The sequence below is a fragment of the Prionailurus viverrinus genome, chromosome A1 (assembly GCF_022837055.1).
Source record: "Prionailurus viverrinus isolate Anna chromosome A1, UM_Priviv_1.0, whole genome shotgun sequence".
NCBI classification, from domain to species: domain Eukaryota; kingdom Metazoa; phylum Chordata; class Mammalia; order Carnivora; family Felidae; genus Prionailurus; species Prionailurus viverrinus.
The window spans coordinates 173,801,915-173,825,019 of NC_062561.1; the positions used below are offsets into that span (position 1 = coordinate 173,801,915).

At 40.6% G+C, this 23,105-nt stretch overlaps 1 protein-coding gene across 4 annotated transcripts in view; it reads right to left on the reverse strand.

Annotated features, from left to right (window-relative positions):
* The window catches only part of MCC (MCC regulator of WNT signaling pathway), a 470,733-nt gene that overhangs the window by 411,647 nt on the left and 35,981 nt on the right, over positions 1-23,105 (reverse strand). The window contains exon 1 of one of the 4 annotated variants that reach the window (XM_047878931.1): positions 20,215-20,741. The exons of 1 other annotated variant lie outside the window; for it this stretch is intronic. In XM_047878931.1, coding sequence (XP_047734887.1) covers positions 20,215-20,699 — 485 coding nt within the window. In that variant the 5' untranslated portion in view covers positions 20,700-20,741. Of the gene's footprint in view, positions 1-19,894; positions 19,952-20,214; positions 20,742-23,105 lie in introns of those variants that run through there. 2 more of the 4 variants (XM_047878922.1, XM_047878939.1) reach the window with 2 other exon arrangements.

Here is a 23,105-nt window from a genome sequence, read left to right on the forward strand (position 1 = left end):
TAAATTGCTTATGCAAATAAAAATAAATGTACTGGTGGCCAGTTATACAAAACATGTACCTTTTGGGTATAATTCTAAGCAAAAGGGGTTACATTGATTTCTTTCCACAAATATTTACTAAATACCTACAATGTGCCAGGTTACTGAGCTAGGACTGAGCATTCAGCGGTGAACAAAAACAGACACAGTCCCTGTTCTCGCGGAGCTCGTGGTTGAGAGGGCCAGAAAGACGTTAATCAAGAATTCCCACAAATTGGGGCGCCTGGGTGGCGCAGTCGGTTAAGCATCCGACTTCAGCCAGGTCACGATCTCGCGGTCTGTGAGTTCGAGCCCCGCGTCAGGCTCTGGGCTGATGGCTCAGAGCCTGGAGCCTGTTTCCGATTCTGTGTCTCCCTCTCTCTCTGCCCCTCCCCCGTTCGTGCTCTGTCTCTCTCTGTCCCAAAAATAAATAAACGTTGAAAAAAAAAATTTTTTTAAAAAGAATTCCCACAAATAAACATACCATTACAAACTGAAATAAGTGCTCTGAAGGCAAAGAAGATGAGAGGCCCAAAGAAGGCTGAAAGACAGCCCCTCAAGCTGAGCACACAAGTTCAGGAATAGCTGGATATATCCAGCTGCATGGGAATCTGCTGGGAATTGAGACCAGAACACACTGGAGAAACTGACATTCAACAACTAGGGTGGTTCATGGACGGAGAGCCAGGAGGAGACAGAACAAGATAAGGCAGGAGAGGAGGGAAGAGGTGGAACCTCTTAGGGCCTTTGTTGGCCAAGTTGAGGATTTTGCCTCATTTGGAGGGATTTAAGCAGGGGCTATACGAGCAGACTGGCATTTCAGGAAGAACTCTCTGGCTACAGTGTGGAGACTGGATTGGAGGAGTTCCTAAGGAGACACAAGACGTCAGCAAGCGGTATTTCAGTACTGTAAGTGAGAGAATTAGGGTGGTAATAATAAAGATGGAAAATAATAGGACTTGGTAATGAAATGAATATGGGAGATGAAAAGGATGTCAAGAGTGATGCCAAGATTTCTTCTGGTTTGTGTATATAAGTGTACAGTGGTCTCATTCACTGAGACAGCAAAACTGGAAGGTTAGATTTTGTGGTGAGAGACCATGAATCCAATAGTGGATCTGTAGAATTCGAGATGTTTTAGAAATACCTGGTGGGAGATGATATACAGGCAGTTGAGATACGCAGTTGAGTTCCTTGGTTATGTAGGTCTGAGACTCAGAAGGGAAGTCTGAGCTGGACTTTTACTGGAGGAATCACTGGCATCTACAATGACAGCTGAAGCCGGAACAGGAGAGATGCACAAATGCCTAGAGAAGTCTGGCTCTTCAAACCTTGACTGCGGCCTCATGAGAGTCCCTAAAACAAAGGACCCGGCTACGCTGTGCTTGGATTCAAGACCCATGAAACTGAGATGATAAATACGTGTTGTTTTAAGCCACTGAGTTTTGGGGTAAGCAGCAAATAACTAAGACAGAAAGTAAAATTAAATTTCTATAGAGAGATAACTAGCATAATATATCAAGTTTTATATACACAACACACACACCATAGAATAATTAATTTAAAATGGTGATATATCTATATTTACATAGAAAGTTTATATGATATAGTTTATGAAAAAAACAGATTAAGAAATAGCATGCATAGTAAAATCCCATTTACATAAACACATGAGTGTTCTAGGATGCTTTGGGGTTTAAGTCAAAACGACATAACTCACGCAGTCTTTAATAAAGAAATGTATTGAGGGGCGCCTGGGTGGCTCAGTCGGTTAAGCGTCCGACTTCGGCTCAGGTCATGATCTTACCGTTCATGAGTTCGAGTTCCGCACCAGGGTCTATGCTGACAGCTCAGAGCCTGGAGCCTGCTTCGGATTCTATGTCTCCCTCTCTGTTTCTGCCCCTACCCCGCTCACACTCTGTCTCTCTCTCTCAAAAATAGATAAACATTAAAATGTTAAAGAAATGTATTGGCTTATACAATAGGGAAGCTAGACTCAGGGTGGGTTTCAGTGGTTCAATCACAATCAAGGCTCTAGCTTTTTCTATGCTGTTCTCTCCTTTCAAAGTGTGGTTTTCATCCTAGTATTAACTTCCCTTTGGATTTGTGGGTGGCTGCTACCAACAATCAAGGGCACTTGTACCCTCTTCATGTCCATGTCCCACTTGGAAGGGAGGGAGAAAAGGAGTTGCTTCCAGAAACTCTACCAGAAGGATGTGGAAAACTTTTCCAGAAATCTCCAGCAAACTTTCTAGAGACTCATTAGTCCAAGTCGCATCAGATGCCCAATCCTAACACAACTGTTGCTAAGAGGCTGGGATTACCTTAGATCAATCAGGCTTCCCCTTACATTTGGAAGTGGAACCCTGCAACACCAGGGTTTCTTGTAGGGGGAGTGGCTGCCTGAACTTATATTAGGGATCTGTTGGGAAGAAGAAAAGTGAGGATAGAAGGCATGGGGGCAGCTAATAATGGGCACTACATCACATTTGTGTGTGTATCTCTTTATGTGTTTACTATTTTGAGTGGATGAAATTAAGAATAATCTCATTTTCTTTTTATTTTTCCTTAGTGAATAAGTTTTTTTAATTTTTTTAATGTGTATTTATTTTTGAGACAGAGACAGAGCGTGAGCAGGGTAGAGGCAGAGAGAGAGGGAGACACAGAATCTGAAACAGGGTCCAGGCTCTGAGCTTTCAGCACAGAGCCCGATTCGGGACTCGAACCCACGAACTATGAGATCAAGACCTGAGCTGAAGTCGGATGCTTAACCGAGCCACCCAGGTGCCCCTGAATTTTTTTTTTCAGTTAGGCTCAGGGCATATGCAGCCCAATGTATTTAAACAATAATCTCCTTTCCATGAGCTCTTTATATGAGTTCTATGTTAAGCTTACGTGCTTATATTTTACTGGGGATGCAATCGCAGGGAAGCAAGAGTGAGGGGAAAATTTCGGTAAGTGAGGAAACAAAGCTGGGAGAACCAACACATGAGGGTGCACAACCAAGTTGGCCACAGCTTTGAAACAGCTGGTTATTTGGTCTTACACAATGTCTCCAGAGAGGCCAGAGAAAGCTACTGCTTTCAGAATAGTTTCTCAGGGAGAAGGAGGAGTAACTTATCAACTGGTTCCTCCCATCTCCTCTCTCTCATCATTGCTGCCCCTCAGGGTGTGACCTCCATAATACAGGGATGTGCACCTGACTCTTCCAGGCAGCACAGAGGAAGCCAGGGCCTCTGCATGGTGGTCTCCCCTCATGTCAGTGCTGCAGAGGGCTCTTTGGTCTGCAGAGGGAGAAGGGAAGCAGGGAACAATGTGAGCAATCACTAGAGCCACCCTGGCTGAAGTAAAGAAAGGGGCCATGATCTAGAAGGGAAAATGAAGGTAAGTGACCATTCAGGGCCTTCTCCATATTCTTTGCAACAAACTCAGCCTTGACTAGAACATTATCCTCCTATAAAGCCCAATTGGTTGTTTTTCTCCTTTCTGGAAACTTCCTAAGCACATTGTACTTTTCCTTGTTTCTGGTCATGTGTGTACTTACTACATGAGACCAAATACTCCTTAAGGGCAGGAATTATAACACACCCATCTTTGTATTCCTCCATGCATACAGCAGGCATTCAATGAATGTCTAAAAATGAAAATATATATATATATTATTATATATCATATATCATATATATTATATATATGATATATTTTAGAGAGAGAGAGAGAGAGAGCACAAACGGGGGAGGGGGCAGAGAATCTTTTTTTTTAAAGCCTATTTATGTATTTTGAGAGAGAGTGCACCTGCATGTGCACAAGGTTGAGGGGGCGGACATCCAACTCACCAACCATGAGATCATGACCTGAGCCGAAATCAAGAGTTGTATGCTTAACTGACTGAGCCACCCAGGCACCCTAGAGAGAGAGGATCTTAAGCAGTCTCCACACTCAGCATGAGCCCGGCGCAGGACTCAATCCCACCACCCTGGGATCTGACCTGAGCCAAAATCAAGAGTCAGACACTCAACCAACTGAGCCACCCAGGAGCCCCTAAAAATCACTATTCTTAAATTCACTCTCCTATGCTAGTTCTCAGAGACTATGAGTACTGAAGAGTCACAAGGAAATCTAGAAAGTGACAAACCATTGTGAATAGTAATCATTCCTTTAAGGAAACCTGTGTTTTATATCAAAACAGGGAGGGGGCTGTAACAAATTAGCTTACAAGATCAAAAGACAAAATCTTCTGTGATTTTCTTATCCCATGTTATTTCACAGATGGTAACACTGGAAGCATGGAAGCATACAGTTAGGTTAACATGGGCATAGGAGCGTTTCTCTATTTTAGGAATGACAAAAACCAAAATCCTATCTTGTGAGTGTGGCAGCAGCAACATATTTTTATCTTAAAGTAGTAATAATCCATCAGTTCATTCATTCAACATTGACTTAGCATCTATGTACATATGGCATCTATGTACAAAGGGATGGTGTTGGGTGGTGTGAGAGATACAAAGGCTCGGTTGCTATATTCATGAAGCTTACAATCTGGTAGGCAAGCAGAGTTAAATTGCAATTACTATAATACAAGTTAGGATTGGGCAAATTCCCTTATTTTTATTCTATCATTACTTTAATGTTTATTTTTGAAAGAGAGAAACACAGAGTGCAAGTTAGGGGGGGTGGGTTCAGAGACAGACAGACAGACAGACAGACAGAATCCGAAGCAGGCTCCAGGCTCTGAGCTGTCAGCCCAGAGCCCAATGCGGGGCTCAAACTCACAAACCATGAGATCATGACCTGAGCCAAAGATGGACGCTTAACCAACTGAGCCACCCAGGTGCCCCTCTATCATTACTTTAAAATGTTAGTTTACTGTGAATACCCAGTAACCAGAGAGGAATAGCCTAAGAAAAGTGAGATATAAATATTAATTTGAAAATCTTCTCTTTCTAAGCATTTATATACCCTGAAAGAGTCAGGATAGTACCATGTGGACAACTATCCATCAACTTTTTAGTAGCTAGGAAACAAAAGTAAGAATAGCTTTTAGGTTCACTTCATCTCATAACCTGTACTTAGGGATGGACAAAAAAACCTAACCAACAGTTCATTTCTTTTGAAAATACTACTTACTAGATGGTATTAAAGGCTATTGGATGAAAACATCTATTAATGTAGAGAAACTATGGATTCATCAGGGCTAGTTGATAAGCAAACACCAGTTGCCCAACAGAGACGAATTTAAGCAACATGAATATGCTACCACTAAAATTCTATTAACTGGGACCTTTAGTCTACAAAATGAATATGTTTCTGTCCTGGAAAAGATGTTAAAATTATTTTACAGAAGAAGAAACTGATTAGAAACTGATTGTGTGACTTGCCTAACATCTCATAACTAGTTAGAGGCAGGGGTGCTGAATTCCCATCACACTGGTATGTTAGATTAATGCAAGAATATGTATGGTAAAATGCACATGATATGCATTTTCAAATATAAATTCCTCAGCTTCTTCTGAACTGGACAAATCCTGAAAAATCTTTTTCTAGGGTAGCCTGGGTGGCTCAGTCAGTTAAGCATCTGACTTCAGCTCAGGTCATGATCTCGCAGTTTGTGAGTTTGAGTCCTGCGTCAGGCTCTGTGCTGACAGCTCAGAGCCTGGAGCCTGCTTCGGATTCTGTGTCTTCTCCTGTCTCTGCCCCTCCCATGCTCATGCTCTGTCTCTCTCTCTCTGTCTCTCAATAATAAATAAACATTTAAAAAAATTTTTAATCTTTTTTCTAAAAAGTCTTAAGTGTTTATAATTACTATTACCCAATGAACACTTTTATTTATTTATTTAGTAAGTTTCTATTAAATGTTGGGCACTATGGTTACAAAGACAAAAGACAAGAAAAATACAGTCTCTGCCTTAAGCATGTTAAGTATCGAGAGGAAGGAAATGGAAACAGTGAAAATATGAAATGTGAGCAGTGCTGGCCTAGTAATGTGTGTAAGATCCTGAGGCATCAGGGAACTTTCCAGAGAAAGAGCTACACAAAAACTGAGTCTAGAAAAAAATAAGAAGGTGCTCATTAAGTAGACAAGGAAGAGAGAAGGACACTTACAGAAGGAGCTGTGTGCGCTAAGCATGATCCTTGGAACAGCTGGGCAGGCATGCTGGAAGGTGGACTGTGGCAGGTCATGCTGAACAGAGATACAGTCACTGTGCCAGATGGCCAAGGGCCTTAAATTAAATGCCCCTAGAAGGAGTCTGAACTCATCCATAAGGAATGGGCAACTGTTGAGGGATTTTAAGAAGGGCTTCCTGCTCAGTTATAGAAAAATGTTAGAGAAAAATGACTTTCGTGTCCATATAGAGAGGCCTGGACAGGCTGAGCCTACAGGTTAGAACACTAGGACAATAACTGTGATTAGGAATGAAGGAACTTGGGAACCAAGAAGGTGGAGGAGGATGAGTGGCACTGATGTCACTTTGAGTGGCATTTTGCTTATAATACATATAAAACTGCCAACACATTTTTTAGAAGAATAAATACTTTCCCAACAATATTCTCACATTGATTTTCATCCTATTTAATATCATAAAATAAACTCAGGTTAAGAATCTATAATACATAAAATTGTCATGGTAATGCCATTACCTAAAGGCATTAACCTCAAATGTAGAATGTTCTGTTACGCTTGTTATTTCCTGGGCAGAAGTTCTAAATTTTTGTAAATAAGTCAAAAAATCTGACATTTTAAGGAAACGCAGCCACATTTTTACAAAAATACCGCCCTTTACCCCACCTATTTTCTTAATTCTTTCATCTGTATCATTCTTTCATATTTGCATACGCTGATGTTTTAAACAATAGACAACATGTATAACCAAAGGCACTTGCCATTATGTTGAAGAGATGCTTAATTAACACCAAGTCTAAAATAAAATGTGTTTTCAAGTATTTTCTACATTTATATTAGCTGTTGTGAATATAAAAATAATAATAGTAATGAACACTAAGTTCATCTATCTAGAATTTTTGGAGCACAAATTTCACAACTACATATTCAACTGAGGCTACACTTAAACTCAACTAACACCTGTCCCATCAGACAGACACATGTAACGCTTATTGGTCAATCCCAAAATGTGTTCCATTTACATTGTCACCTCATTAGGAATCCAAATGTTTGAAAAATGACTAGGTCCAGGATTCTTTACCCAGGCATGCTTACCCAACTTTTTTTCTCCCATCAGGTAAAGTCAGCAATAATCAATGGCATGAACTGAGTAATTACTCATTTGCATATTTAAACTGACATTTTGAAATGACAATGAGAAGCTGACAATTAACCGTTCTCTGAGGAAATGCCCTTTCTCTCCATATGGTTTCTACTCTGGGACTAACACTTCAAGGGGTTTTTCAATCTGTGGAACAACAGAGAGTCTCCCCAGCTGAGACTCCCATGGAACTTCATTTAGCATGCAAATGTCTCACCTTCTGTACCAAGTATTTAAATGCCATTCCCACTTATGCTAAGAAGCCAGTTATAAAATGAAAATTCATCCTCACCATAGATCTTGGGTAAATTAAACAGTAAAGAAATTTAAAGCTTTGGGGAAAATACATTTTCTTGTGTTAGCCTGGCAGCATGTATGATGGAAAAGCCCTCAAGTAGGGCCACAGATTCATCCTTCCCCCAGAGGCTTTGTTATCATAGCCCCTTGTCTTAAAATAGAGATGTGACTTCCTATTGCAGGGATTACATGAGATAAAGTGTGGACTAACTGATTATAAACTATAAAGTCTTCCATAAATGTATGCTATTATTTAATGTTTTATTTGTTTTTGAGACAGAGAGAGACAGAGCATGAACAGGGGAGGGGCAGAGAGAGAGGGAGACACAGAATCTGAAACAGGCTCCAGGCTCTGAGCTGTCAGCACAGAGCCCGACACGGGGCTCGAACTCATGGACTGCGAGATCATGACCTGAGCCGAAGTCGGACGCTCAACCGACCGAGCCACCCAGGCGCCCCAGTTATTTAGACATTCACTAATATACTGACTGACCAAAATAAAAAGACTGTAAAATAAAAATGTGGGCTAGAGGGAAAAAACCAAAAATACCCTGAAAAGATAAAGTTGCTAAAAATGCATGTGAACAGATTTGATCTATAGATTCAATACAATCTCTATAAAAAATCCTAGCTGCTTGGGTTGAAGAAATTGACAAGCTGCTCCTAAAATTTGTGTGGGAACTCAAAGGCCTAAGAATAGCCAAACAATCCAGAAAAACAGAATAAACAGTTGGAAGGATTCAAACTTTCTGATTTCAGAACTTAATGACAGAGCAACAGTAACCAAGACAGTGTAGTACTGGTACAAGAATAGGTATCAATATCAATCAAAAAGAACTGAAAGTGCAGAAATAAACTGTTACATATATGGTCAATTGATTTTTGACAAGAGTGTCAAGAAAACGAGAAAAGAGTAGTCTTTTCAACAAATGGTGCTGGGACAGTTGGATATCCACATGCAAAAGAATGAACCTGGACATCTTTTCACACCACCTACAAATATTAACTCAAATGGATCATAGACCTAAATGTGGGAACTAAAACTATAAAACTCTTAGAAGAAAACATAGGTTACCTGGGATTGCAAAGTCTCCTTGGATATGTCACCAAAACCTAAGCAACAAAAGGTCACATAATGTATGATTCCATTTGTATGAAATGTCCATAGTAGGCAAATCTTTAGAGGCAGAAAGTAGATTAATGGTTGCTTAGGGCTGGGAAGATCAGGGGGAAGATGGAGGAATACTGCTAAACGATACAGGGCTTCTTTCGGAGTGATAAAAATCTTCTAAAATTGATTATGATGATGGTTGTATAACTATCAATATACCAAAAACCACATTGAATTGTACACTTAAAAATTTTAATGTTTATTTATTTTTGACAGAGAGAGACAGACAGACAGACAGAGCATGAGTGGGGGAGGGGCAGAGAGAGAGGGAGACACAGAATCCAAGGCTCCGAGCAGTCAGAACAGAGCCCGATGCGGGGCTCAAACTCACGGACTGCGAGATCATGACCTGAGCTGAAGTCAGATACTCAACGGACTGAGCCACCCAGGCGCCCCTTGAATTGTACACTTTAAATGGGCAAATTGTATAGCATGCAAGGTATAGCTCAATAAAGCTGTTAGAAAATATCTGAAAGACACACATGTGAAAAGCAGCACCAAATAGTGGTCAAAGCCCTCATTTGAGAACCAGAGATATCAGTTGAATTTCGGGTCTTGCTAGTGTGGAATCTTGAGCAAATAGTAATATATATCCCTGAGCCTGTTTTTCTCATCTTTAAATTGCATGTAATAATAATTCTTTTTTCAAAGGGGCTATTATGAATAGTAATTGAGGTCACATATACAAAGTGCTGATTTAGCGTACAGCCTAGCACATGGTAAGCACTCAATAATGTTAGCTGTTTAAAAAAAAAAAAAAAAGATATGTGGGCCTGTAGGTAGTAACTTAAAAATAGTAACATATTGTTGTAAATGTTATATAAAATTATTTATATGTAAACTTAATAAACAGAGTGCTTCCAAATAGGCAAGCCCACTTTAAGACACTCAAAAAGAAAAATCACAACTCCACTTCAGGTCTTTAGATAATTACAGAGACTAGACTTACTTTCCTACCTAAACAACTGGAAATCCAGACAAAATATAAGAAATAATAATTTCCAGACATTATATAACAGCACAAGACTACAATCCCTGAGTGAAGGTAAACCAGCAAGATGAGTCTACAATTATACCAACTTACTGCCTGGGGGCAATTTACAGGCTGCAGAATAGGAGAGGGAATCCATCACCCAGTGGTCCCACTGAGTTGAGAAGATAAAGAACAAAGTTCAGGAAATCCAAGGTGGATAGAACTTGTGGTACAGAGGGAAGATGAGGGAATGTCTCAGAAAGAGAGCTCCAGAGATCTGGAGAGGCCAAATTAATCCTAGACTAAAGGCTATTCTGATACTGCCTAACAAAGCTTAAAGGTAAGCTCCCAAAAGATCCAAAGTCAACAGCATGCCAGAACAAGGTAAAGGAACACAACAAAAGCCAGAACTCAACAAGTTATAATGTCCTATCTCCAACCAAAAATTATCAGGTATACAAAGAGACAGAAATATGTCCCATAGGCAGTAAAAAAAATTAATCAATAGAAATAGACCCAGAGGGGCACTTGGGTGGCTTAGTCGGTTGAGCGTCTGACTTCAGCTCAGGTCATGATCTTGTGGTTCATGGGTTCAAGACCCACATGGGCTCACTGCTGTCAGCCTGTCAGCGCAGAGCCCACTTCAGATCCTCTGTCCCCCTCTCTCTGTCCCTCCCTGGCTTGTGCTCTCCCAAAGAATAAATAAATTATTTAAAAAAAAAACAGACCCAGAAATGACAGAAATGATGGAATTAATAGATAAGGAAGTTAAAGTAGCTATTAAATACTCTCCATATATTTAAATGGGACTCCTAGAAATGAAAAATACAATGAAATATGAATGGGATTAATAGCAGCTTAGACACTGCAGAAGAAAAGATCAGAAAATTTGAAGATATAACAATAGACACTATCCGAAAGGAAGCACAGAAAGAAAAAAGATAGGGGAAAAAATTAACAGAACCTCAATGAGAAGTGGGCAAATATCAAGCAATCTGATATGTGCATAATTGGAGTCCTAAAAAGAAATTAGAGAAGGGACAGAAAAGATGTTTGAAAAAAATAATGGCTGGTTAATTTCCAAGTTAGATGAAAATTAAATCTACAGACTCAAGAATTTCAACAAACCCCAAGCAAGAGAAAACACAGATGAGTGTTTTATCATCTCACTTTATAGGTAAGGAAACTAAGACAGAGGCAGGGACTCGTACTAAGTCACATAATTACTTAGTAGCAGAGCCTGGGGTGAACCCAACTTTCCTGACTCAGATCCAGGGCCCTTTCCACTATGTTGCAGATGAATAACATCATCTGACTGACAATAAGTCACCTGGCTGCAGTATGCATAATCTGAGTGTGTGGAGGGTGGAGGGGGCAAGGGCAGAAGGAGGAGCCTGTTGTACTAATCTCAGTGTGAGATGGGTGATATTTTGTACCTAAGTAGGAAGGTGATGAAAAACTGTCACGGTGAAGCTATACATATATTTTTTATATATTTATTCTTGAGAGAGAGAGAGAAAGGGGAGGGGCAGAAAGAGAGGGAAAGAGAGAATCCCAAGGAGGCTCCACACTGTCAGCACAGAGCCCAATGCAGGGCTCAAGCTCAAAAACTGTGAGATCATGACCTGAGCCAAAGTCAGACACTTAACCAACTGAACCACCCAGGTGCCCCCAAGAAGCTATATTTTAAAAGCAGAATTGGTGGGTTAGTTGATGGACTGAATGTACTGATAGAAAAGAGAAGAATGCAGGATGACTTTATTTTCTGATTTGAGCAACTAGCAAGGGAAAAGACATTTACTGTAATCAAGAAAACAGAGGGAGGAAGAGTTGGGGAGGGGAGTCAGGAATTTTGTTTTGTACATGCTGCGTTTGAGATGTCTTCAGACATGTAAGTCAAATATGCTGTTACTGCATATTCCTTTCTTAAATTCAAGGAAGAGGTTGTGGCCAGTGATATGGAAAGATCATAAATGTGGTAGACAAATGACTCAAGTTTGGGAAGTTCTAGGTGACATGATTCTTAAGAATCTTTACATGTGAAAAAAATTGTGATTCAGGAAATACTGTGTATCAGAGTTTGTTCTTCTGGATGACTGGGTACAAAATTTGTCCCACTCAAAATTTTCTCCCTCATATTAATTATAATGGATTTCCTTTTTTCCCCTCACTTAGGTTCAGTTTGTGCCTTTCCGAGTGATGTTATGGTTTGATTATAGTTTTAAAGCTTTCAATATTATTCAGTTTCTTCAAAGTTTGGCTTTGGTTATACTGTTCTTTGAATATCACCAAAGACTCTCTTTTTAAAATTGTGGGAACGGGTCACCTGGTGGAGCGTCTGACTTGATATGGGCTCAGGTCAGAAAATCACGGTTGTGGGATCAAGCCCTGCCTCAGGCTACCTGCTGAGCTTGGAGTCTGCTTGGGATTCTCTCCCTCTCCCTCTCTCTTCCCCTGCCCCGCCTACTTGGCGCTCGCTCCCTCTCTCTCTCTCTCTCTCTCTCTCAAAATAAATAAATAAATAAAACTTTTAAAAAATTGTGTTCCAGAGTTATCACCTTTAAGAATAATCCTTATGTCATGGGATCTACCTGGCCATGACACAAGGAATCTATAAGGCATAGTCTTTCTACTCCATTTACCTTCTGTTTAAGTGTCTCCTGTAACTTTTAAAGCCAAATGACTCCTCTCTCTACCCTCCCTAAACCATATTTCTGCTAACTGTCCGGGGAAAGAATAATAGAGTCTGTTTATTTGCAAGTCTGTGGTTCTTTAAACATTACAGTAGTCTCCATTTGACCTGAAATCCTCTTGTTGTAGTTGCTGTTATTGTTCACAGAAGATGAAGCAAAATGTTTGCAAAGCAATTCTAGTTCATACATTTCACTGATAATTCCACTTTTGACTCATTCTTTAGTAATACAGTACATGGAACCATGAAGGTGTTTATTCTAGCATTATATAAAATACTGTATTTCAAACTTCTAAGATGCATAGTTTAATATTGTGAAATCTGAATGTTTCTTATAATTCTGTTGGCCTGGCGCTGACACAGTTATAATTGCTTGTGTAGTGTGAATCATGTTGTTATTCCCGGTAACATGAGTAGCATAAGTCAATAAGAATTCTTAAGGAAGCATAACTCTCATGCTTCCTTAAGAATTCAAGTCCTGGCTACTTCCATTGACACCTTCTGGTAAGTCCAGAAATACCAATGTCAGTAATTGCAAAAAGGTGTCAGCACCTTTTTTTTTTTAATGTTTATTTTTGAGAAAGAGAAAGAGTGTGAGCAGGCGAGGGGCAGAGAGAGAGGGAGACACAGAATCAGAAGCAGGCTCCAGGCTTTGAGGTGTCAGCACAGGCCCAATGTGGGGCTCAAACTCATGACCAACGAGATCATGACCCGAGCCAAAGTCGGACACTTAACTGACTGAGCCATCCAGGTGCCCCAAAAGGTGTCAGCATCTTAAATGACAATCCTGTAGCAAACAGTGGGGCCTCCTTTAAAGAAATGCTGCATCCCTGAATGTTTTGATGCCGCTGAGGCTGATACTGGATATTAAAACCCAACATCAATACTCTGAACCAAAAAGTGATTTGGAAGACTTGCACTTTAATTGTGAAGAAGTTTTAGGATCATTTTGAACAATATGATAGCCTATTCTCCTTTTTTTATGTATGCACAAGAGTAAAATATAAAATCTATGACTAAAGAAGTTTAAGGCAGAACTTCCAATATAAATAAAATTAAAAATCTATTCAATGATCTGTATCTTATCATAGTGTGACTGATATAGAAAACAATGTGTGTTCCAACCTGTATCATCTTAGATTTAACAAAATTCCAAAGCAAATAACTGGAAACAATCTAAATGTCCAACAATTGAAGGATAATCAAATAAATTGAATAAATAATGGGATATTATCATTACAAATCACATTTTCCAATCTTTTTTATTTTGATGATAGCGTCATTGAGATATAATCCACTTACCATAAAAGTCACCCATGTAAAGTGTACAATCCAATCGTTTTTAGTATATTCATAGAATTGTGGAACTATCACTACAACCAACTTCAGAAGATTTTCATCATTTCAAAAAGAAATCCCGCACTCTTTAGCTATCGTCCTCCCCCAGCCCTAAAGCAATCACTAATCTACTTTCTGTCTCTATAAATTTGTATATTCTGGACATTTCATATAAATGGAATCATATATTATATGGTCTTTGGGAATGGACCCTTTCACTTAGCGTAACACTTTCAAAGTTCATCCATGTTGGGGCACCATGATGGCTCAGTCGGTTAAGCATCCGACTTCAGCTCAGGTCGTGCTCTTGCAGTCTGTGAGTTTGAGCCCCACATCAGGCTCTGTGCTGATAGCTCAGAGCCTGGAACCTGCTTCAGATTCTGTGTCTCCCTCTCTCTCTGCCCCTCCCCAGTTCACCCTCTGTCTCTCCCTTTCTCTCTCAAAAATAAATTTTAAAAAAATTTAGAAAAAAGATTCATCCATGTTGTAGCAGGTGTCAGTAGTTCATTCCTTTTTATGACGGTGTAATATTCCACTATATGGATAGATCACATCTTGCCTGTTCATTCATCAGTTGATAGGCATTTGGGTTGATTACATCTTTTGACTATTATGAATAATGTTTCTGTGAACATTCATGCGTAAGTTTGTGTGAGGACATATGTCTTCAGTTCTCTTGCATATATACCTAGGAGTAGAATTGCTGGAATATATATATGGGAATTCTATGTTTAAGTTTATGAGGAACTACTAGACTATTTTCCAAAGTGACTGCACCTTTTTACATTCCTACCAACAGTGCATGAGCATTCTGGTTTCTCCACATTCTTGCTAACACATATTATTATCTGACTTTTTGATATGGCCATCCTACTGGATACAGAGTAGTGACTCATTGTAGCTTTGATTTGCATTTCCCGAGTGGCTAATGATGTTGAGCACCTTTTCATGTGTTTATTGTCCATCTGCATATCTTCTTTGGAGAAAAGTCTATTCAGACCCTTTGTCCATTTTTAATTGGGTTATTTATCTTTTTATTATTGAGTTATAAGAGTTCTTTATATAATCTATATACAAATTCCTTGCCAAATATATGATTTGTAAATATTTTCTCCCATTCCTTGGGTTATCTTTCACTTTTCTGAGAGTGCCTTGTAAAGCACCAGTTTTAAAAATTTTAATTAACCCCAATTTATCTATTTTTTTCTTTTGTAGCCTGTGTTTTGGTGTCATATATAAGAATCCATTACCAAATCCAAGGTGACAAAGATTTTGTTCTATGTTTTCTTCAAAGAGTTTAATAGTTTTAGCTCTTAGCATTTGTTTTTGATCCATTTTGAGTTCATTTTTGCATGTGAGGTATGTGAGGACTATATACATTTTGTATATGAGGAATATATACACTTTTGTATGTGAAGAAAGTGTCCAAGCTCATTCTTTCACATGTGGCTACCAGTTGCCCCAGCACCATTTGTCAAAAAGTCTATTCTTTCCCTATTTCACCCCTGAATTTGAAACCCTTATCTTCACACTCCTGTTAAAAATAAATTCACTATAGTGGGGTGCCTGGGTGGCCCAATTGGTTAGGCATCCAACTCTTGATCTCAGCTCAAGTCTTGATCTCAGGGTCATGAGTTCAAGCCCCACATTCAGCTCTATCCTGGACATGGAGTCTACTTTAAAAAAATAAAATAAAATAAAAATAAATTCATTATAGACACATGGTTTGTTTCTGGACTCCCAGTTCTATTTCATTGATCTATAGGTTTATCCTTTTGCTACTACCACACTGTCTTGATTATTGTTGCTTTGCAGTAAGTTTTGAAATTGAGAAGTGTGAATCCTCCACCTTGGTTCTTCTTTTTCAAGGTTGTTTTGACTATTCTGGGTCACTTGAATTTCCATATGAATTTTAGGATCAAATTGTCAATTTCTGCATAAAATCGCAGCTTGGATTTTGAAAACGGTTGCATTAAATCTGTAGATCAGCTTGGGGAAGCACTGACATCATAACAATATTAAATCTTCCTATCTGTGAACATGGGATGTCTTTCCTTTTATCCAATCCTTTTTAATGTACTAGAGGAATAATATGATGTAGCTATGTCACCAGGAAAATAGAAATGATATTCCTTGGTTATGGGATAATGGATAATTTTTATTTTATTTTTAAACATTTCTGTATTTTCCCATTTGTCAACAAAGAATATCTTTTATATAACCAGAAAGAAGTTATTTTTAAAGGAAAATATTCTTTAATAAAATACACTTACATTTAAAGTACTTTATAAACATGGAATATGCTTGGAAATGAAAATGCTTGGAAGATTTTTCAAAATTCATGAACATACCAATCTTTATTCTTGGTCATTTCTTCATCAGAATTTACTGATTGTATGCTGTATGGCAAATACTGCACTAGATCCTGAGTGTACTGGTTTTTTTTTTCAAAGTTTATTTCTTTTTGAGAGAGAGAAAGAGACGGAGCATGAGTGGGATGGGGCAGAGAGAGAGAGACACACACACAGAATCTGAAGCAGGCTCCAGGCTCTGAGCTGTCAGCACAGAGCCTGACACGGGGCTTGAACTCACGAACTGTAAGATCATGACCTGAGCTGAAGTCAGACACTCAACCGACTGAACCACCCAGGCACCCCCTGACTGTACTGTTTAAACAAAATAAGCATAATTCCTACCCTCATGAAGCTACAACTAGTGGGAGACTGACAATGAACAGGCAAACAAGGTAGGAAATAGAAATGCAATTACAAGTTGTAAAGAGTACTTTGGAAGAAAGCCCTTGGTACTATGACAGAGGATATTGGTGGGGAAGAGCTAACCTTTGATCAGTGGTCAGGAAAGCTCTCTCTAAGACACCAACATTTCAGCTGAGGCTTGGCAACTAGATACAAAGGTAAATGGTGGTTTTTAATATTTGTCAAATGTTCAAGATGGTTTCTTAAAACTTAAAGGTAAAAATAAGAAGCTTTACAATTCCAAAGGGAAATTAATCTCAACAAATAGAGTAACCCCACCACCTCCTATACCACGATAAATAGGGTCCAAAAAATTCAATACCATAAAATGTGGGGTTAAGTCATCGTAGTTAATGAAATGACACTATACAGTCCCAATCCTACCCTGTCCAAGCTGCAATTTGGCTCCACCTAACAGTAGTTGTCAGTTCCAGCTTAACTATCCATGGGGATTATTCTGGGTCCTGGTAGCAGGCTGGAAGTTCCTGGGCAGAGGCAGCAAGTCCAGGAATCTCCAGTTAGCTGGTGCCTTTTTTGTCAGCCAGCTAAGGAAGCTTGGGCCAAGAGAATATTGAAGATTCAAAGCCCTAACCTTTACTTCCCTCTTCCTGAAGTGGTGTGCCCTGACATTTCCCCTCCTGGTCTCAATCTATCTTCCACTAGCCTTCCTCTAAACATGAGACCTCCAGCCCACTCCTGTTTGAGAATGAGAGTTAAGCAAAGGACCAAAGCCAATATAGTTGAATGAGGGTTACCATGGAAGTTTTATTATATGTTTTGGTTGCTTCTTGCCTACTCAATATCCATTCCCTGCTCTTAGTAACAGAACTCATATTTTGTTTAGGAGGCAATGTGACTAATCAAATTAGATGCTTCCTTGAACTCTACTGAAAGTCACCATGGTAAGGTGATATAGTTTGACCAATAAGATTTCAATTAAGGGATTTGAGAAAGCTCTGCCTTAATGATATATGCTCTACTCATTTCATCTTCTTTTTGTACCTTCCTGCCTGGAACCTGGACATGAGGCTGGAGACAGGGCAATCATTTTTTAAGACTATGAGATAACCATGAGGATGAATATTTTATATCAAGAATAGCGATGTAGAGAGATAGAAGGAAGCTGGGCATTAATGCCATTGTGGAATGGCTGTCCCAGCCTGAATGAACCACCTCCGGACCTCTAGGTAAGAAAGTCTGTACTTATTTGACTATAGTTCGTTTTCCATTATATACAGCCAACTGAAATCCTAACAGATACAGTGGTGTACTACGAACATAAACTTAACATCTTTTAAAGAATCCAAGATTTTTAAGGTCTTAATGTAGAAAGTCCAACTCTCATGTTTATAAAAGAGAAAATTCACAGCATTCCACTCCTTATCACCTACTGTTGAGTGGTCAGTAAAGGTCATTAAACAAAGGGAGCACAAAGGAGCAACTTCAGAGAGGGAGTCATTTAATGCCACCTAACTTCATTAACCCCATTTCCCATGCCACATCAAATAAACATATATTCCAGGTAAAACTGTGCTTGCTATGTAAACATACTTCTAGAGAAGATCCTTGGTGCCTCGTTTCAATGAGATTGCTATCCCTGAACTCCTCTTAAATGGGAATTTTGTCATAGCATAAAATAACTTCAAGAGCAACTCTGCCCACAGGCAAAATTATGGCTTAGGGTTCATTATTGCACGCACCTTTCATCTTTCAAGCAGATATATTAAAATGATATGACTCAAGGAATGATACAGTTTTTTCCACTTTTGCCTTAGTAGGTTTCTACTTTAATATGAAATCTCCTCTTTACTACCCCCTTACATACAATGCCTCAGCCTCCAAAACAAAATCCTCAAATTATGCCTCCAGAATTCATTATCTTTTGGGGTAGAGACAGCCACCATTTAAAATAATATGAACAGGGGCACCTGGGTGGCTCAGTCGGTTAAGCGACCGACTTCGGCTTAGGTCATGAACTCACAGTTTGTGGGTTCAAGCCCTGCATTGGGCTCTGTGCTGACAGCTCAGAGCCTGGAGCCTGCTTCAGATTCTGTGTCTCCCTTTCTCTCTGTACCCCACCCCCCTCAAAATCAAACATTAAAATTTTTTTTTAAAAAATGAACATTTGTACAAAAAGCGTAGTTCAGATAAAGCAACATACTAATAGGCCAAATCAAAGGAAGGGAAGGAGAGAATTCTACTAGTGTTCTACATACCCCCTTGCCCATGTGAAATTAAACTCTTTGTGCATCCTAATGTGAAGAATGTAGACTGTTTTTTATTATTGTAAATAACACAATGGCCATTCGAGTAGGAAATTCACGTAGGCTTTTCAAGTAGGAAAAAAATCTACACTATATGATGAAATTTTTTATCACAGAACCAAAACAGGGAAAGACTTCCAGATGAAAATCTATGTGGGGTTAACTGGAATTACATTTTTTCCCCCATTTCAGAATAGAATTACTCCACAAAGTTTTCTGGTATCTTTCTCAATGGTTCCTAATGAAACTCTAGAAAAGTAATAAAATTCAGCCAAGAATTATCATAATTGAATGGAGTCCCAAATAAACTATGTTTTTAATTGCCAAAATCTTACATGTCAAATTACCTGATTCAGAGATCTTATAAAAATTGGGGGGTGGGGGCGGAAATTCCCCACTCTTTTTTTCTCTAAGTAGGCAAGGATAATCAGCAGGAGGCAGCCAGGCTTTTTAGAGATCTTTACTATTCCAAGACAAAGGCTAAACTAACATGTCATATACAACTTAGGTGGACTTCTTCCTAGAAGGCAATTCAAATTTCAGCATGAAAGGTCTTCAGTGCCTTATGTCAACCTTTCAAAGAAGCATACCACAAGACATTACACTGCCTTCTTCACCATCATTGTATGATAAGTGATAAAAAATGTGGGCAGAAGTAATCATTTCGCCAAGCCCTGCGGCTTGAAGCCTCAACACAGCTTCTATACGGAATCTAGAAGCAAACACAGGGAGGGTTATGAGTGGTCACTCAGAGGTGTCTTGACACCCCACTCACCTGGTTAGCTTCTGGAGCTGAGGTACGGAGTCGGGTCTATATTACAGACTCACCTCTAAACCCCCAATTGGTGCCTACGCACTTGGTTCCCCTCAGGCTAACAGGTTTAAATCAGTACTGGGTGGCAAGCTATGTCCATTCTGTGGGTTCCCCAGTTTGGAACACAGAGGCTCTGCAGCACCCGAAAGTTCTTCGCAGCTTGTTTTCACGTCCAAAGCTGTCACTGGGAGCACATCCCTATCCTGGTCTGGCCCCAGGGCTGTCCACTGAGGAGCGGGACTGATCGCTCCCTGGTGCCAAAGCATCTTGACACCCAGGAGCCCGAGACTGCCGAGCAACCCCTCTGACCTGGGACAGGCGGCCAGAACTCCTCTCCCCACAGGCACGAACGCTCCACGACCCGGGAAGGGCTTGCATCCTAAAGAGATGTCTCCCGACGCCCAGACAAAGACAGCGCTGGGAAAAGTTGGACCAACTAGCACCACCAGAAGGCGAGCGGATCAGCCCCTAGGCTTCAGTGGCCGAGCCAGCGATGCGCTCTCAGAGTCGCCGCCAACTTTCCCCGTGAGCTTCTGAGCAACTTGCTGGAAGTTGGGGAGAGGGGGCAGAGGAAGGGTCGGAGAGGCTGGTCGCGCGCCCCAGCCCGTTCCGCGTACCTCCCCGAGTACCTGCTAATGTATCCGTCGCCGTCGCCGTCGCAAGTCTGGAAGAGGCGCCGCATCCGCTCCTCCTCGCCAGTGCTGGATGTGTCGCTGCTGCTGCTGCCGCCGCCTCCGCCGCTGCTGCCACCGCCGCTGGCGCTCCCCGCCGCCGCCATCATGCGCCCGCTGCCTGCTCGGGAAGAGGAGGACGCGCGGCCGCGGGAGGAATCCGCGAGGCGCAAAAGCGGCTCGCAGCCCCGAACCTGCCTGACAACGGAGCATGCCCAGTGGCCGCCGGGGCGCTCCCGGCGCGGGATTCCAGCTCTCCGGGTTTTGCCCGGGCTGGGAAGATGGGCGCCCTGCAATCGCGGGAGTAGGCACCTCAGCGGAGAGGGAGGAGGGGAAGGTGGATCGTGGAGTCGGGGAGCCAGGGATGGCGAGGGGACGCGAGGGGACGCGAGGGGGGGCAGAGTACACAGGAGGTCTCCTGGAAGGGTGTCAACTCCGTGCATCCAACCTCGACGCGGGCCCTTGACACTTGGGGACTCAAGCAGAAGGGAGTGTGCTCCCGGCGGAACTCCTCCAACCGCCCAGAGTCGTGGATTTCTTTTCAGGAAAAAGATAAACACTCCCGTTTTGCCAACTCAGAGCGGCTCTTCTAGTCCCAGGCTGCAAGACTGCGCTGGATTCTGAACCCATAGCCCCAGATGAGACCCTTTAATGTCTAGGGTTTTGTGCATTTTTAACACCTGTCAAGAAATCTGACCCCCTTAACTCCGGCTGATCGTCAACACTATACTGGAAATAATCTGCTCTCCTGTGTGGCATTGTGAACGTTTGGTCCATTTCTGGAAACAGCTCCTGACCTGACGTCACTAGAATTTGCCCCAACAGTTTTAATAACATCAAGAGCGAACATAATAGATGGTCTCATTTGACCCACACTACACACCTGAAAGATATCTCTTTATTATCAACCCTGTGTTTTAGGAGGTAGGTAACTACTTCATATAGTATCTTGATTACAAAATAAGATAGTATATTTTGATACCTACTAAGCACTTAATAACTGTTAGCTCTCATTATCCCCAATTTACAGATAAGAAAACCAAGGCACCCAGACTTGCTTTAAGGTTCCAGGCTTAGTAAGTGTCAGGGCAGAGGCAAGCCCAGGCAGGCAGTCTAACTCCAGAGCAGGAGGCCTTAAACACGACAGTATCCTTCCACCACAGCAGAAAAGGAACCACAATGAACCAATTTGTGGTTTAGGGAATGACTCATTATTCTGTCCCAGACTTTCTGCCAGAGGTCTGAGAATTCCTGTGGTAGTTTTAAAACACATCTGCAGATTCTTTGGTGCACCTCTCATCAGGAGGTGGAGACTGTTTGCCTTCCCTTGAACCTGAGTGGGCCTTTGTGATTCTCTTGACTTCTGAGGCTGGTTTAGAAAAGACACTACAGATTCCATTTGGCTCCCTCACTTGGGACAGGGACCTTGGAAGCCCTGAACTGCCCTGAAAGAAATTTGTCCACACTAAGCTTCCATGCTGGAGAGACCGTGTAAAGACAGAAAGAGATGTCCAAGGAGCCTAGGACGTTCCAGTCTTCTCAGCCCAGGTGCCAGATACAAGTGAATGAGAGAGCCTTCAGATGATGCTAGACCTAGACACTGAAACTGCATTAGAGACCCTGAGCAAACACTGTCCAACTGAGCCCTGACAACCCCCAGAGATAAGATGGCAATAATTAAAGGATTGTTGTGGTTTTAAGCCACTAAGTTTTGAGGTCATTTGTCATGCAGCAATAGAACCAGAAGATATCCATATGTCTTGGAATTGTCTACCAGGTCAGAAGGAAACTGTTTTTGCTCTCTTTTCGCCCTTCTGTGCCCCATCCACTCCATCCGACTTCAGTTCTTTTTAATTCTGTTATGTTCCCAGGACTCCAGGGCACTTATAATTTGTACATTGAATAAAATGTCATCTTAGAAAAATTCTGTCAGTATATCCAACAGTATTTGCTAAAAGATGCTACTCTCAACACAAATACTCCTGTCTACAATAGAGCAAGGACCAATGTTCAAGTTTCTAAAAAATAAATGAATATTTAGAATCTTTTTCTCATTTTTCACAGAATAAAACTTTTATTACTGTCTGAGAATACAGCCAGACAGGAGTTGTTACCCTCAAATCCTCCTAGACAATTGATGGTTTGGGGCCAGAAAAAAAAAAAAAAAAAAAAAAAAGAAAAGGAAAAAAAAAGGGCATTTTTCTAAATACACATGTATGGAGGGTCTGGAAACCAAAGGATTTTCCAGGATTTGAGTAGATCTCTTTATAACCACACTTCATTTTTACAGAAAGTAGAGTGTAAACCTCAACCAATTATATTTCAAAGCAAAGAATGTTTTTCTCCTGGGAGAATATGTGCATGACAGCTCTGGAGGTTTAAATTTAAACCATCTTGAATTAAATCCGAACATACAAAAAAGTGGATCTTGACAAATTTCTTAAGCAACATTATGCTCATGCTTGGGTAATTCAGAAATGGCTGAACAGATAGGTTCAACCTTCCAGAAAAGAATTTGCTTCTGAGCTAATATGAAGCATATGAAATTTCAGCTGAAAAGGTTACTAGGAGAGGTAGAAATTTGTAAGACATTGAAAATAGAGATGCCAGATGAATATAAAGATGATAAATGTAAAGTAGGAGCTTGGAATGAGAGCAATACCCATGGTCATAAATCTAACAGTACTGGTTATGTCATAATTCCAAAGGTTTTATGTATTTATCCAAGATGAGTACATAGCTCAACATTGTCCTTATCCAGTTTTTTTTTCTTCTCGGATTCCTTTTGGTTATAATAACACTTCACATTTATGTCATACATTTCAAAATACACCATGTATATTATAAGA